Genomic DNA, 17,495 nt, shown 5'->3' on the forward strand with positions numbered 1-17,495 from the left:
GGGAAATCCCATGGACAGAGGAGCACGGCGGGCTGCAGTCCCTGGGGTTGCAAAGAGTTGGACACGACTGAGCAACTAAACAACAACAGTAACAACAATGCATTCTAAATCCAAAGCAACCTGCTTTCTGGATTGAGTGTAATTGGGAATTTGTATTCTACTTCTCCCTTCCTAGGGCATAGCATAGTGCCAAGCAGATCTTTTTGATCGTAATAGACCTTTCTTTTTCCAAGTGAATGAATGAAACCTTCTGAAGCAAATAATAAGAGAACTGATAATATCTCTCTCATGAACCAGATTGAGCCAAATATGTATCTGAGCATTTAGGGCAGGCACCTGGTGCCAGCTCAGGGAGGCCCCAGAGAAGCTCATTGATATCGCTGAGGAGGGGGCATTACTGAACTAGTATTTGTTGTGCTAGCATTTCAGTGCCCTTGATAGAAAAATAAGGAAATAGGAAAATACCCCTCATCTTCTGCAGTTCCTTTTCCCCCTTGTGTTTTTCTTAGTGAATTCCTACAGGAATACTTAACCTTCATCTGAAGCATTGTCTGTAAGCCAGTGGTCTTGGGGTGGGGAAGAAAATACGGGCCAATGAAATCCACAGAGAACTTCAGATCAAACAGTCTTTCCTTTTTTCATCTCTGTGACCCTAGCTTTTAATCTTGGCTGGTAAGATCACAAAAAGATGTCTTTGCTTTAATTCTCTCTTTTTTTTTTCCCCCTCTGTTCACCCATTGTGGTATAAGTTAACCCAAATATACTTAAAAGACAATGAAGAATGAGCCAAAAAAGGCAGTAAGCCATAACTGGATCATTAGCACTTAAATTTAACAGCTCCTAGGGATTTGGGTTTCATCTTTTGACTGGGCAACTGTGTGAGGATTATACCAAGTTGGCAACGTTAGTAGTAAATGAAAGATATTGTTCTGTGAAACAGATGTTTTCATCATAATTTGTAAAAGATACTAATACACGCCTAGTGATCAGAAAGTAACTTTAGTAATGTAAGTAACATGTGGATTATTTTTATTATTAAAAATTCAAACATATAAATGGATTTCTTATGAAAATTTCCAAACATATAAATTATAAACATATAAAACATTAAAATTTCAAACACATACACATATGTGTGTGTGTGTGTGTGTATACATGAGAGAGAGAGAGAGAAAGGATAATGTAATGAACCACCTTTATCCATCATCCAGATTCACCAGTTACCAGAGTTTTGTTACATATACTTCATCTATCCCTTTGATTGTCCTTGGCTAAAGTTTTACAAAGTATATCCCTAAAATGTTATTTTTACTCCTATGCACTTTATATGCATCTCTAAAAAATACAGACACTTTCTTCCACATTCACAGTGCCATTGGCACATCCTATAAATAATTCCTTGGGATCATATAATATCTAATATATACATAACTATCTGTATTATTTGAAAGTATCCTTTTTTACATTTGTTTTTTTCAAGTTGGAATCTAAACAAGGTTCATACTCTGAGTTTGGTTGTTCTGCCTTTGAATCTCTTCTAATCTTGTGATTTAGACTTATGATGCCTGGTTTTTGTGGCTGAGGGAGCCAAGTGGGAAGAAGCAGGAATGAGGTAACGAATTTTAAGCCAGGCTAAAAGGAAAAACCTTTAAAAATCACAGAGCCTGCTGGGAATAGGGAGATTTGGTTGTAACATCTGTGGCTTAAATAATGTTTTTCAGGCCCATGTCAAACTTTAAAAAATGCCTCCTTTCAAAGCAGTTGTATTGATGTATATTTTGTTCTATGCAAGACATAACTAAATTTGAGTTGCTATTTGGAATGTTAGAAACTGAAGTTGTCATTCTTAAACCAAACTAAAATAAAGAAAAACAGTCCTCACCAGAGAGTAACCCAACATTGTATGTCAACTGTATTTCAATTAAAACACACACACACACACACACAAAAACCACATGTTTCTAAGAGCTCTAATTCTCTTTACAAATTAGAAATCAGTTACCTTTCTACAGATTGTCTTCTTCAATTCAAAAAAGAGAAGAGTATTTTTCCTTTGGACTTTATCTCTTTATTTTTGTATTAATTTTTAAAAAATCCAATTATGATCCTCCTAAAATAATTGTCTGTCTACCATTAAATATGCTGTTTTTAGGATAAGGTTATATAATTGCATATTAGGACATAGCCTGGTGGAGGAAATGGCAACCCACTCCAATATTCTTGCCTGAAGTATTCTATGGACAGAGAAGCCTGGCAGGCTAAAGTCCATGGGGTCACAAGAGTCAGACACGACTTAAGTGACTAGACTACCACCACCAAACCACCACATTAGGGCATACGCTGAAAAAAAATTGCATTCTAAAATAACAGTTAACATACTAGAGCAGAATCTCACTAAGAGTAATGTCCAAATAACTTCACAATGTTTAAGGCTCTTTCCAAACAACTTTATTAATTCTACATAGGATCTGGATGAAAATTTAGTTTGTAATAGACTACACTTTGAGAAACCAAAGAGTAATTTACTAAAATATAGTTTCAAAAATATGTTTTCTTTGAATATATGTAGTTTCTATAACTTCAGACTATATAATAAACTATAAGGTTATGTTCTCCTCACTGGAAATCTTGAGTTTTGCAATATAGAACATTGGTGAGTCCTTGGTTAACCTTCGGAACATTTTGGATGTGGGTGCAAGCTTAGATACTAAAGCTCATTTACAGATGAGACACGTGCTGTGTGTGTTTTTGTAAGAAATAGAACCTGTCACAGCTTCAAATCCCAAAACCCATCATAAAAAAGGAAGTAGGTGAAAAGTAGAAAGTGAGGCACTTGTAATTTCCCTCCTTCCGAATGCCAGGATTTTGTTCTTTCCTAACAGTGTTAATGGTGTCAATAGTTTGTGCTTTTCCCTTTTGGTACCTGATAATTCCAAATGTTTCTTTACATATGCCTTTTAGGTGCCCTAATGTGAGTCTGCAAAAGCTACCGGAAGAGTGGTTATTGAGTGTTTTAGAGGAAATTAAGTGCTGTGATCCTTCGTCTAAACTCTGTGCCACAAGACGCAGTGCTGGAATTCCTTTCTACATACAGGTATTATGCTTACCTGCAGGATCATAGCTGGGGGTTTTGTTTGTTTTTGGTTTTTTGATAATAACCCCCCTGACCCATGAGTGACAGTATTGCATAAGGGACATTTATCTTTTCTGTAGTTCATTCACAAATACTTTGTTATAATGTGTGGACATTGTGTTCCTGTGACAGATCTCTTCTTGGAACAAACCCTCTAAGAGGTCAGTCTTATAATATGAACAGAGAGTGGTAGAGGTTTCCGCCTGTGTGTGAAGTACGAAGACATCACTGTGGCGCATTCATTCCTCACTTCCAGGAAGTGCACATGCTACCTTTTTTTCAATTAGAAAGAATATTATTCCTCTCTTTTCAAAGACCCTTAAGACTGTAGGCAACCAGTGTTAAGTGTTTCTTTTGAATCCTTCCACAAAATATCCATGCATGAAATAATCCTAATACTAATAGTAGCTTTTATAAGTGGTTATTTCACATGTTTTCTCATTGAATCCTTTCTCAAGCCCTACAAGATAGATCCTATTGTCATCCATATATTGGGCCATAGAAAAGTTAGGTAAGTGACTTGCCAGTGGCCATAGGGATAGTAAAAGCAGAACTAAGACTTGAGCTGAGCCCAGGCACCCTGCCTCCTGAACACCTGTCTTATGAGAGACAGAGAGTATGTGTGCATGCATTTTGTTTTTTATCACTGATGAAAGCATACTCCACACATTGTTTTGCCCCTTGCTTTTTTATTTTACTTAACATTATACCTTAAAGACTGCTCCATATCAGCATGTTCAGATATTGCTAATTGATAGGAAAATATTTCCACAGTGTTGAAATTAAGAGGCCATCACCTTTATGAATCCAAAGAATAAAAACTAAGTCCTCGCAATACTAAATCAGACCCGACCTGAAAGACCTTTCTTTAATATTCAGGAAGATAAAATCTAGGAATAGGTTTTAAAAAAAAAAAGAAAATGAAAATAAGTGAAATGAAGTCTGTCTTTTAGTGTCCCAGTATTTTTTCCTTCCCTTTGTTATTCCTCCCCCAAATTCCCAGAGTCATGATTTTTTTATGACAGTGGGTACCAGTTGGAAAGGTTGATTTGACACACAGATCACCAAGGTGGTAGATTTTAGTGATCTTCAGAAATCAACTCATTCTGACCTAGTGTGTTTTTGCCCCTTATGTCTGTCTGAGAACAAGTGTTAAGGCAGCAGCAAGGTTTGGTTGCACATTTGTGCTGTGTGCTTATTTCTTGGTTCCCAACTAATATCACATATTGGGTGATAATGATAGAGAGGTCAGGACTGTACTTTCTTAGCCCAGCCTTGAGAAGAATGTCATAACTACACACAGCTCTTGGGGGAAAAAAAAAAAAAAAAACTGTGGTTCCCAGGAGACACATCAGGAATCACATATGGCTTTCTTATTTATTTTGGTTGAATAAAATCTAAATTAATAGAAAAAATCTGCTCAGGAAAGTCCCCTTTTTCCTAGTATAACTTTACCAATAAAGTGATATTCTTGTTCTAGTGGAAAGCTCTGCTCAGTGTTAGCTGTGAAGAAAAACTGCTTACTTAGTTTATGAGCTTACCTTTGGTGTAGATATATATAAAATTTTTTTGAATGGTCAAAAGATAGTTTATGTATTTTCTGAGCATAAATATGTTATGAGAAATTTCTTTTTTAAACCTGTTTTGCCTATGTATTTTTACCTTGCTCCTTATGGGTTATAAATGTTTCAGAAGAAGCTGAATGACTTGAAGCTTTCACTCTTGGCAGCCAGCAGCTACATATATATGAAATATTCTGGCTACTCACAGTCCTACACAGCTACTAACCTATATTCTGTCTGTATAAATGGAATCATATAAAATGTGGTATTTGTGTTTGTCCTCTTTGACTTAGCCTCATGTTTCAAGGTTCATCCATATTGTAGCATGTATAAATACTTACTCCTTTTTATTGCCTCAAGTGGTTTGATACTACTGTTTTTATGTTTATCAAAATGTTAGGAAGTAAGCAACTCTTGAACATTCAAATATAGGACCTCTTTGAAGTTCATAGTATTTCCTTTTGTCCCATGGAGTTTCCAGTGCTACAGTTTGAGAGTCCTCCAGCCTCCAGTCCTCTTATGAAGAACTGAATAACTGATCTATCTCCAGGGAGTTTCCACATCCTTACAAGAAATTTAATCCAGAGGTTTTTTGTTTTTCAAGTAAAGGGAAGTTTCTTGTTGGATAATTCAAACTTATTGTATCTGAGACCTGCCACTCAGTTATGGTCCTAGAAGAGTTATCAACAGGAGCTGTTTTCAGCCTCTTAGTGTTACATAATCAACAAGCCAAACTGGAGGTAACCATAGAGATTCTGTAATATCACCACCTGATTTTACAGGTGAAGTATCTGAGGGATGGAGAGGTTAAGCTGCTTGCTCAAGGTCACACAGCTTAGTTAACTTGCTTAACACCCCATTGGGGAATCCATTCTGGGGAATAGCAGACAGGTGTATATAAAATAATAGTCCTGATAATTTCTTTGTTGTTTTTCCATAGGCATTGTTGGCATCCGAACCTAAGAAAGGCAAGATGGATTTGTTGAAAATAACAATGAAAGAGTTAATCTCTTTGGCTGGACCTACAGATGACTCACAAAGCACAGTCCCCAAGGTAATAATGGAAATACACAAACTCTGCTAGGAAGTCAGTGGTTTAAATCTTTGCTGTACTTAAAAAAGAAAATTTTAAAAATCTGTCAAAGATACAGAGCCCCTGAAGGTCAGACAGCCATTTGAAGCTTATTTGGAGAGGTTGCTTTTGGTTTGGTTTTTCTAGTCCACAAAATAAACCATTGCTGTAGTTGGTATAGATTAACCAAGATGGTCTGTTTTTTAACTCTAGTGAAAACATTTGACTTAGACAAGGTATTTTACAATATTACAGTTGTATCTAAAAATTAAAAACTGAATGTGCTATCACTTTCAGATTTCATGTGTGCTTCTTTGAGTTGATGTATATTTTAAAATCTAGCAGTTGGGTTGTCCCCTAAAATGTAGTGTCTGGCTTTTGGTATACTCACATTTTAATTTTAGCTAATTCTTAGTCCTTTTCTGTCACTGCTAACATTGGATTAAGTATATACTTATCTGTGTGTATGAAGTTGGGTTAAGTGTTCCTCACAGTTCCGCCCCACTCCATGGTAGTACACACCTGTCAGAAACTTCTTGTCTAGGCTTTCTCAGCCAATGCCTCGTAGTAGGATGTTCCTGCCCACCTGCTGGAGGCCCATGTTAGGTAGAGAACAGACTGAGAGCTGAAGTTTACAGTCAAGTACAGTAAGTACGTATAGTTTTATGTCAGAGCCTGTGGGAGGTATTAAAAGGAAGCCCATGGGCCAGAATGTGGGCCAGTGGGAAAGGATAGGGTTTATTAACACATGTCACATAGTGGCCTGTGACTGTATGATGTAAAAATTCTTTAAAAGTTTTAAATGAAAAGTTACAGATCATCTTTCAGAAATGATCTGAAATCACTTTAAGATTTTTTTCCCCCTAAAATGTGAAAAAAATAACTGGTTCCACTTTTTAGACTACGAGTTAGAAAAATACTATTGTTTAATAAGAACATCTGAAAATAGTGGAATTTGATTTTTAAGAGTGCTTTGATTACCTTACTCGGCTTCAAAGTCATTGATTGCCATTAGTGATCATTTTTATTAAATCAGTAAAAATTTAATATTTCATCTCTGACCAGTCTTCTAGGTGTTAGATGATTTTCTTTGCTACTTTTCTCCCGTGGTTTATTTCTATATATTTTTTAATGTATCTGAAATATTTCAGCACATAAAAGTGTATGGCAACTAAGCAACATCCATAAAACCAATTCCAAGTTTAAGAAGTAAAACATTACAGATTGAATACACTCTAGATGCCTCCATATTCTATTTCCCTTTTTTCCTTCTCAGCTATAAATCACTAAACGAAAAATTTCATGCATGTTTTTCATTCTTTAAGAGCTTTTTTTTTCTCTTTGAATATGAATTGTGTTATCTACACATTGTTTTATTTTGGGTTTTTTCCAATCAACATATTTTAAGGTTAGTGAGCTCCAAGTTCATTTTAATTTCTGAGCAGAGTTTCACTATATATAAATGTTTTCTTTTCTGCTTGGTGTGAAATTATTGTGTTTCCCAGTTTTATTTGTATTTTTCTGACAACTGGTAGCTTTAACAGCTCTCTATATATTTATTAGTCTTTTGGATAACCTCTGTGAATTGCCTTTTTAAAGACTTTGCCTACCTTTAATTTGGTTGTCTTTGTCTGGCAGGAGTTGGGTTTTTTGTTGTTTTAAAATTATTTTCCTGATTTTTTTTTTTTCCTTTTTGGTTATTTGAATTACACGTCTTCTCTCAGTCTATTGCTTCTTTTCACTTTGCTTATTATTGTTATTGCCCAGAAGTTTTAAATTTTAATAAAATGGAATATATCAGCCCTTGTGGTTTGTGCATTTGGATATTGTTTTAGAAAGCCTTCCATAATCAAGTCAGAAAGATATTTCATATTTTCTTTATATAATACACCCTTTACTCTTGTACTGTTGTACTAACACCATTTATCTCAAATACTATTTCTGTCGACATATGTGTCTGTTTCTGTGCTATATTATGTTAGTCTGTCCCTAAATCACTATTTTATTTACTGTATTTTTTTAAAATAAGCTTCGGTATCTGATAGAATGAATCTCCTTTTTTTTCCCCTTTGGAATTACCTTGGCAGTACTTGTCCCATTGCTCTGCCATAAAAGTTTTAGAATCAGCTTGTTAAGTTCACCCAGAAAGCTCTTTTGAATTTTGGTTGGAATTTAAATTTATTATTTGGGAAAAATGACTTCTTTTTTTTGATTCAGTTCATGTAGATGGCTTTATATCTCCGTTTATTCAGATCTTTCTTAATGTTTTTCATTACATTAAAAGATAATTTTCCATAAAAGTCTTACAGATCTTTTGTGAAATGTTCAGTCACCTACCTGAATTGCTGTAATACAGCTAATGACTTATCTGTAAATCCCATGCATTTTCTTTATAGATAATCATATCCTTCTTAAGTAATGCTAAATTTGCTTTCCTTTCCTGATTCTTTACAAAAGTTTTCTTAATCTGCTGGGTGGCACTTGTAATAATACTTCTGTATAGAAATAGAGATAGCCAGCATCCTTGGGTTGTTTCTGATATTTGCTGTAGGTTTCCTCTTTTCAAGGAAATTAGATTTTATTGAATGCTTTTAAGCATTTTTGAGATAAATGTTTTCTTCTAGAATTTGCAAATATCATGAATTATGTTGACTTTTTAACATAAGATGACCTTTACAATAAGACAATGAACTCCTAACTTTGAAATGGTTAATTTTTTTACACGTTGCTAGATTCACTTAAAAATTTGAAAAAAAATTTATTTCACGTTTTCACTGGATTTGAAACTGATATTAACCTGTGCTTTTCCTTTTTCATGCTGTATCTGTCCTTTTTTTATGTGAAAGTTTTTTGTTGAATTATGCTAAGCATACAGAGATGTGTACAAATGTTTGCCTCCACGAAGTTTCACAGAGTGAACACACTTCAGCAAGAAGGGAAACATTTTAGCACTTGAAAGCCCACTCATACTGCCTTCTAATCAGCACCTTTCCCCCAAGTATAACCACTAACTTAGTTTTAACACCTTAGGTTTACCTATTTTTTAAAAAACTTCTTATGAATGTAGCCATACATTCTATACTCTGATAGAATTTCTTTTGACATTTTGTTTATGATATCATACATGTTGTGAATTATTCATTTTCATTGCTATGTAGTAGTATGTAATTTGAACTTTTTGGAGAAGGAAATGGCAACCCACTCCAGTGTTCTTGCCTGGAGAGAATCCCAGGGACGGGGGAGCCTGGTGGGCTGCCGTCTATGGGGTCGCACAGAGTCGGACACAACTGAAGCGACTTAGCAGCAGCAGTGGCTCAGTTGGTAAAGAATCTGCCTGCAATGCAGGAGACCCAGGTTCGATCCCTGGGTTGAGAAGACTCCCTGGAGAAGGAAATGGCAACCCACTCCAGTATTCTTGCCTGAAGAATTCTGTGGACAGAGGAGCCTGGCAGGCTACAGACCATGGGGTCACAAAGAGTCAGACACGACTAAGAGACTAATACCTTCACTTTTCAGTATATAATTTGTTTATCCGTTCTGTTGTGAACATTTGGATAGTTTTAAATTTGAGGTAATTAAGAACAGTGCCTTTAAGAACATTCTTTTACATGCTCAATGGTGAACATATATGTACATTTCTTTGGAGTAGATACTTAGGAGTGGTTATTTGAGTATGTACAGGGTGAGCCTTTAATAGATACCATTTCTCAAAGTAGTTGTCCCTACCTCTTTTTTTTTTTTTTAAGTTGATAGCTTATTTAATAGCCAGGCTGCTGGACTGTTGAAACAAACTTGGGCATTTCTCTTAATGGTTTAAGTAAGATTGGAATTATCTATTCTTTGAATATTTGGTAGAAATTATCTATAAAGTCACGTGGGTCTTTTGTGTGTATGAATGTTTGTGTTATTTTGTTGGGTTTGGTGTCTTGCTTTCGTTTTGGTCTATGAGGGAGATTTTAAACTATTGATTTCCTTTATATAAGGGTAATGTCTCTATAGCTTTTCCATTTCTCCTTGAATTTGGCTTGATTAGTTCTGCTTTCTAGAAAATTGTTCATTTTGCCCTAAATTTTTCTGACTAGGAAACTGGTCAGTTTATAACTCATGTACCTTTGTAACTCTGATGTACATTTTGTTTTTTTAACTCTGATATACCTTTAATCATGTCCTCTTTAGTATTCATGGCATTGTTTATTTTCTTCTCTCTCTTCTTGGTTAGTCTCATGATTTTTTTCTATTTCAAAGAATCATCTTTTGGTTTTGTTAATGCTTGTAGTTAAGGCATTGATTTTAAAATTTTCGAATCTTTTAAATTTTCTTTTTCAATTTTTAATTTATTGTTCTTTCTCTGTTGTCTTAATTGGACATATTTTCCAATTTTTAAAAATTATAGCTGATCTACAATGTTTTATTAATTTCTGCTGTACAGCAAGGTGATTCAGTTTTATATATATACAGTTTTTTATTTTCTTTTCTGTTATGGTTTATCATAGGATATTGATTATAGTTTCCTGTGCTATACAGTGGGACCTTGTTTTTATCCTTTCTATATATGATAGTTTTTTTTTTTAATAGATGCATTTAAGGTGTATGTTTCTTTTAGATTCCACTTAAATGCATCACACAAGTGTCAATGTGTAGCATCTTTATTATTATCCACCTCTAAATATTTGTTTTCTTGGACTGTGCTTTAAAATGTGTCAGTTTTTTAAAGTCTGTAAGGAAACTGATTTGTAACTTAATTGCACTATGATCAGAGCATAATCTGTAAGAAATTAATTGTTTTAGTGCTTGTTGAGGTTTTACTTGTGGTAGGTTTGAGGTCATTTTAAAAATAAATGTTTCATGTGTGCTTGAAGAGAATGTATTGCCTCTATTTCCTAGGTATAGGATTTTACATAGGTCCATTGGATCAGGCTTTTGTATTGCATTGTTCAAATCTTGCTAACTTAAAAAAATGGATTTATCAATTATTAGGCATGTTTTATTAAAAATCAATTTTATTTGTGAATTATTCATTTCTTCCTGTAATTTGGTAAATTTTTTGTTTGGAGGTTATGCTACTGGATATATACAGATCTGAAATTACCATGGTCTTCAGCCTACAACTAATTTTGAACTTTTTATTCTAGGTTCATGCTTTAAATATCCTTAGAGCCTTGTTCAGAGATACACGTCTGGGAGAAATTATTATCCCTTATGTTGCTGATGGAACTAAGGCTGCGATTCTGGGCTTTACATCCCCAGTCTGGGCAGTAAGTGCATTTGCCATTTATTTTCATTGACTTAATTACACTTATGAGTAGATTTTAATAAACTAACCTTTCACTGAATGATAAAAAATATGTACTGCATTTTGTTAAGGAGTTACTCCAAGGAATAAATCCTTGGGTCAAGCTACATTTTGACCCTAGGTATTTTACAGTTACATTCTGTCTCCTGTATTGGCTGATTAGCCATAACTCTTTGTTTTATTATTTTAGTGTTTGCTTTAGAGTTTACAGTATTAATATATATCTTCAACATCGTAGTCTGTCCTCAAGTAATATTTTACCATTTCCTTTAAAGTTTAAGAACTTAGTAATATGTACTCCCATTTCTCTCCTCCCAATCTTTGTGCTCTTATGATAGATTTTGCTTTTATGTATATTGTAAATTCATACTCCATTGTTATTATTTTTGTTTAAACTGTCAATTATCTTTTTTTTAAAAACTAAAACCATTTTTAACTATACATTTCAGTGGTATTAATTATATTCACAGTGTTGCACAGTCATTACCACTTCATTCTCAGAGCTTTTTCATCATTCCAAACAGAAGCTCTGTACCCATTGGATAATAACTCCCCTCCACCCTTTTCCCCCCAACCCCTGGTAGTCTCTGTTCGACTTTTTGTCTCTCTGAATTTGCCTATTCTAGGTACCTTATGTAAGTAGAGTCATATAATATTTGTTCTTCGTGTGTGGATTATTTCATTTAGCGTGGTGTTTTCAGGGTTCATCCATGTTGTAGCATGTATCATAATTTCATTCTTTTTTAAGGCTGAATGAAATACCATTGTGTGGATATTTGACATTTTGTTTATTCATTTACCTGTTGATGAACACTTAAACTGTTTCTCTTTGGCTGTTGTGAATAATGTTGTAGTGAGCTTGTATACTTGTATTGGTGTACAAGTAACTGTTTGAGTCCTTGCTTTCAAGTTATTTGCATATATCATATACTAACTCTGTGTCTAGTTTTTTGAGGAACTGTTTTATACTCCCATTGACAGTTCACAAGAGTTCCAGTTTCTTCACATCCTCATCAGCACTTGTTATTTTCTGGGTTTTTTTGGTAATAGACATTTTAACAAGTATGAAGTGATATCTCATTTGATGTTTTGATTTCCACTTGATGTTGAGCTGGAAGCAAAACAACTTTTAGTATCTGAATGTGTTTTTCTTTTGGATGTTGTAGGCCCTGGGTATCAGTGTGTTGAGTGAATGCTGGAAATATACTCTATCAAAAGGTGAAAAGGACGATCACAAAAGATTAAAATGGAGGTTAAATGTTGAGTCACTTATTTTGTTTTGTTTTTTGCAATATATCCAAAAACTTTTTGATTGAGAATTATAAGATTGTTGGCAATACCTAATACAATTGTTGGATTTAAGAAAGTAAATGTTAACCTTTTTTTTTTCTTTTTTCTGACTGGAGAAAACACCATGATTTTATTGTTTTCCTGCATCATTGTGCCTTATGGAATAAAGGACACTAACCTGTGGTTTGCAGGCACTTGACTGTGTCATTAGAAAAAAAAAGAAAAGATTGGTAAAGGGAGAGGAGAAAAGAAGCTAGATCTGCAGAATAAGAGAATTTACTAGAAAGGCAGATTTCCCAATCAGTGAGCTGCACAAACCATTTCATGACTCTCTGATGAGCCTCTAATTGAGAGTCAGTATATTGCAGTGTAGCCCAGGGCACAGACTCCCAGTGTAAAGAGGAATCCTCAAGGTTGCCAACTGTTGCCTGGAAAACTGTATGTCTTCCTGTAAGAAAGGTAAATGTCTGCAATCCTGCCTAGGAGCATTGCCTAACTACTCCCGAGGACACGGTGTTTACCTTTTGCATTTACAGGAAAACAGAGCAATACCTGTATACAGTCAGGAGAGGCAGGTAGGAATGTGGCTTGACCGTCAGGAAGAGTAGAGATCATAAAACTGATTGCCAGAAACCCCAGTATTGTTTTCTTTACTCCATTCATTCCACAAGAACAGACAAATGTTCTCTGTGAAAGGCCTTCCAGAGAGTGAAACCCAGCGACTTTTCCAACTGGCAAAACTAAAAGTATTAGAAATGAATGAATCATTTTTTTGGAAAAGTCTTCTGAAAAGACCTTTTAAACAGTAACACATGTGCACCGCAGAAAGTTTGAAAATAAAAGCATAAAAGGAGAAGTCACCTGTTTAACTACCATACAGATATAATAATTTTTAGTATTCCAATATGTGCTCTCTTTTTTTCTATATGGCTTTTACATGTGTGTAGTACTCACATATACCCTTAATAGCCTGCACAAATATATGTAAGTGCTTATATATAGTTTTATTTGGGAGGAATCTTCCCTTTTAACACTGGTTATAAAGGAATCTTTTTGTTTCTATTCAGTTTGTTTGTTTACCAGAATAAATAAACATCACAGCTATAATGATCCATACTCTGACTTTAACATATTGTTGTGTTTCCTTCCATATAAGAGCCTGATCTAAGGTAACCCCAGTACCCTGTCAACATAATGAATGTGAAGAAGTCTTCATTTTACAAAACAATTCACTGTAGCATTCTGTGTAAAGTTCTTTAAAGAGTGCTTTTTCCTGACGGTGTGTGAAATATGGTTTGATTTAGAAAAATCTTATTTATACACATCTTCTCAGGAATATATCTTGTTCGTAAAGGTGACTCCATCTGTACTTTTGACCTAATTGTTTTTCTTGGTAGGTTAGATGGGGGGAAAAAAAAGGTAAAACAAGCTTAATTTTAATTTTGCAGTAAAGGAACATTTTCTAAGAAGCATTCATTTATATATTTGTACAGATTCTTAATCTTTGTATTAAGACCACACACTCTCTCCATCTTTACCACCTATCAGGCATTTTTAAAATCCAGGGGAAATGTATTATTGCAAAATGTTAAACACTAGAAATACAAGGATAAGTAAGACATAATCATAGTAATGACTGTCTCATTGACTGTCTTCCTTGTGCTTGGCAGAATTTACATTACCACAGTTAATGCTTGGAATAATCCTGCTAGGTAGATTCTATTATTAGAACCCTTGTTTTATAGATGAGAAAAACAAGTTTCAGAGAGGAGAAGTAACTTTCCAAGAACACACAACTATTATTTGTCTGATTCCAGAATCTGTGATATTATTGGGGAACATTTTGCATATTTCAGGAAATGTAGTGAATAAGTACATCTTCCTTATCGTGTAGGGTTTTGACCTGTCCCCCAGAAAACAGAGCTGAAGATACAGCCTAGGTGCTAAGTTTTTATTGAATGATACAAACCCAAAACAGCAGGAATGTTGGGAAGTGAGGTGAGAAAAGACATTAACAAGCAGGCCTTACAGGTTAATCTGGAGGAAAACTGAGCTCGTTGTCTGGTCGTGTGATGTTTCTTCTAGCCAGGCTGTATGAAACTACAGCTCTGGGAACAGTCCCACCCTCTGTCTCTGCTGGTCAAAGTTCACAGTGTGGGCAGGTGTTGGCACAAGTCTTGGGCAGCTGCTAGAGAAGCCAGATCCAGTGCCACATGATGCAGAGTCTCATCCGAGTCTGCAAATGGATGAATGAGCCGCAGCCACCATTGGTGTCAGAGGTTTGACGCTTGCTATTGAGAAATCCTGCCTGAGAGATTTTCACAGTAGGGGCATGATGGAATTTGAGTGATGGAGTGAAAAATGGAGTCTTGATTGTGAGGTGAGGGGAGGTGGAAAACCACTCAAGAAGATATTGTAATAATTCTGCCAAGTGATGATGGTGGCTCAGAATACAGAAATATGAGTAAAGGTGGTGGCAAGTGATAATCTTCAACACATATGTTAGATGATGCTTGTTTAGTTAAAAATTAGGTACCAAACGTAATTTTCTAGGTGTGTATACCCATGGAAACTGAGAAATTCCCAGACAAGTTTTGGAATCGGAGACATTTCTGGGCATTCCCTTTTTTATGTTCAGATGCCTGATCTTCTTTCCCTGTATCCTCATTGCTGGACAGGTAACTCATCCTTTTAGTTTACCTGGAAGCTCTGTTGAGTGGGCCACATTAGGGTCCTTCCAAGACCCACACCAGGTTTATATTTCTATCCGGTGCATCTGACTTTGCATCTCTTTGGGCCACCTCTGGTTTACAGTATGCAGTGGGTTTCAGAGGAGAAAAAAGGGCCTTTCAGATCTTCCCAGCAGTGCTGCCCTGTGCACTCTGTGCCCCTGTTGGCACTGTCTGCAGGCCCTCTGGTGGTTGTGAGCTTGCTGCAAGGGTGCCAGGCTGAGAGCTGTGCGGTGCTGAAAGCCAGCCATGCTCTACACGCCATGGCGTGGAGTTTTATTCAGTCACGGGAAGAGTGCTTTTTCTTTGATTCACCCATAGGTGATGTATGGGCTACTGGAAGCTCTGTCTCTTTTCTCCTGTTGTGGGAAAAGTGTCTTGTTACTTTGGAAGAAAGTCACTCCAAATTCCAGTCAGGGCTAACCCTCCCCCTGATCATAGGACCAGAAATCCTACTACGGTTTTCCTAGATTGCAGATGAGGGATTTGAGACTTGAAGTTTTACATGTTGTTTTCAAGGTCCATGGCTAAGAAGTGATGGAAGGCGAATTAGGATCAAAAGCCCATTTAATTTTTTCACAAAGATTTTTTAGGATAAACTGGCACTGTGTGCGCTAGACAAAATATTTCATAATTCCACCCTCAAGGACATGACTGTCCATGAAGAGTAAAGATACATGGTATGTAAATGATCAGACCACATAGTGATTGCACATGGTAGGTTCTCCATTCATGTTTTTAAATATTTGTTAAGGCAGCATTCTTATTATATAAGAAATTCATGTTATATGAGAAAATACAAATGTATAAGAAAAATGTATAATATAGGGCTTCCCGAGTGACTCAAACAGTAAAGAATCTGTCTGCAATGCAGTGGACCCTGGTTCGATCCCTGGGTCTGGAAGGTCTTCTAGAGAAGGGAATGGCTACCCACTTCAGTATTCTTGTCTGGAGAATTCCATGGACAGAGGAACCTGATGGACTACAGTCTGTGGGGTTGCAAAGAGTCAGACATGACTGAGTGACTAACACAGACATACATATGTGCACATGCATACATACACACTCAGAATACACACACATTCACATACACACACTCAGAAACACATACACACTGCTTTGTGCAACCTTATTTTCATTTACCTAGCTCTTCTGTATCTTACAGATCTGTATGAAAACTTCTTCATACTAGAAAGGAAAGAAAAAGCATATGTACTCAGGAAAAACTTTGGTAGCAGTTGTCAGTTTGTAGCCAAATACCAAATCTGTATGAGCCGTATGTTGGGGGTGTGATGGAGAAGGCAGTAAGGGAACAGGTTTTCTGGTATTTTGCTTGTGATAAGGATTGATTATAGCTAGAGTTATTTGGGAACCATTCTATTCTGTCCATTTCTAACTTTATCTCGACTTACTCTTTTCTGTCATTTCTTTCCTTTAAATTTGCATTCTCCTTGGTCCTTCCTTGCTAGTAAGCAGGACTGTTTTCATTGCCATTCCTGCTGTGAGGTTTTCAAAATATACTATCAGTGTATATGAACTTTTTCATTACCCATGTTAAGATTTAACATCTGTGACTCGCATTAGTGTTTACTATCAGTGGTTTAGGAGTTGATGATGCAGTTTGTCAGTTAGTCACAGACTTTTTCTCAATTATACTTCTTAGTTCTCCTCCTCATTAGCTTTAGACTGAACAAGGACATGCTACACTAAAGCCTTTGACCGTGTGGATCACACCGAACTGTGGGAACTTCTTAAAGAGATAGGAGTACCAGATCACTCTTCCTGTCTCCTGAGAAACTTGTATGCAGGCCAAGAAGCAACAGTTAAAAACTGGAGATAGAACAACTAACTTGTTCAAAATTGGGAAAGGAGTATGACAAGGCTGTGTATTGTCACTCTGCTTATTTAACTTATATGCAGAGTACATCGTGCAAAATGCTGGGCTGAATGAATCACAAGCTGGAATCAAGATTGCTGGGAAAAATATCAACAACCTCAGATATACAGATGATTCCACTCTCATGGCAGAAAATCAAGAGGAACTAAAGAGCTTCTTGATAAAGGCGAAAGAAGAGCGTGAAAAAGCTGGCTTGAAACCCAGCATTTAAAAAACTAAGATCATGGCATCTGATCCCTTCACTTCTTGGCAAATAGAAGGGGAAAAAGTGGAAGCAGTGATAAATAGTATTTTCTTGGGCTCCAAAATCACTGCGGATTATGGCTGCAGCCATGAAATTAAAAGATAGTTGCTTCTTGGAAGGAAAGCTATGACAAACCTAGACAGTCTATTAAAAAGCAGAGACATCACTTTGCTGGCAAAGGCCTGCCTAATTAAAGCTATGGTTTTTCCAGTAGTCCTGTATGGCTGTGAGAGTTGTACCATAAGGAAGGCTCAGCACTGAAGAATTGATGCTTT

General features: G+C 35.9%; 1 protein-coding gene across 6 annotated transcripts in view; it reads left to right on the forward strand.

Moving 5' to 3' along the window:
* The window catches only part of THADA (THADA armadillo repeat containing), a 335,542-nt gene that overhangs the window by 73,228 nt on the left and 244,819 nt on the right, over nucleotides 1-17,495 (forward strand). For all 6 annotated transcript variants that reach the window (XM_070379666.1, XM_070379662.1, XM_070379664.1 and 3 more), the window contains 3 exons: nucleotides 2,962-3,094; nucleotides 5,636-5,749; nucleotides 10,900-11,022. In XM_070379666.1, coding sequence (XP_070235767.1) covers nucleotides 2,962-3,094; nucleotides 5,636-5,749; nucleotides 10,900-11,022 — 370 coding nt within the window. The remainder of the gene's footprint in view (nucleotides 1-2,961; nucleotides 3,095-5,635; nucleotides 5,750-10,899; nucleotides 11,023-17,495) is intronic.

The sequence above is a fragment of the Bos mutus genome, chromosome 11, assembly GCF_027580195.1.
Source record: "Bos mutus isolate GX-2022 chromosome 11, NWIPB_WYAK_1.1, whole genome shotgun sequence".
Classification (NCBI taxonomy): Eukaryota; Metazoa; Chordata; class Mammalia; order Artiodactyla; family Bovidae; genus Bos; species Bos mutus.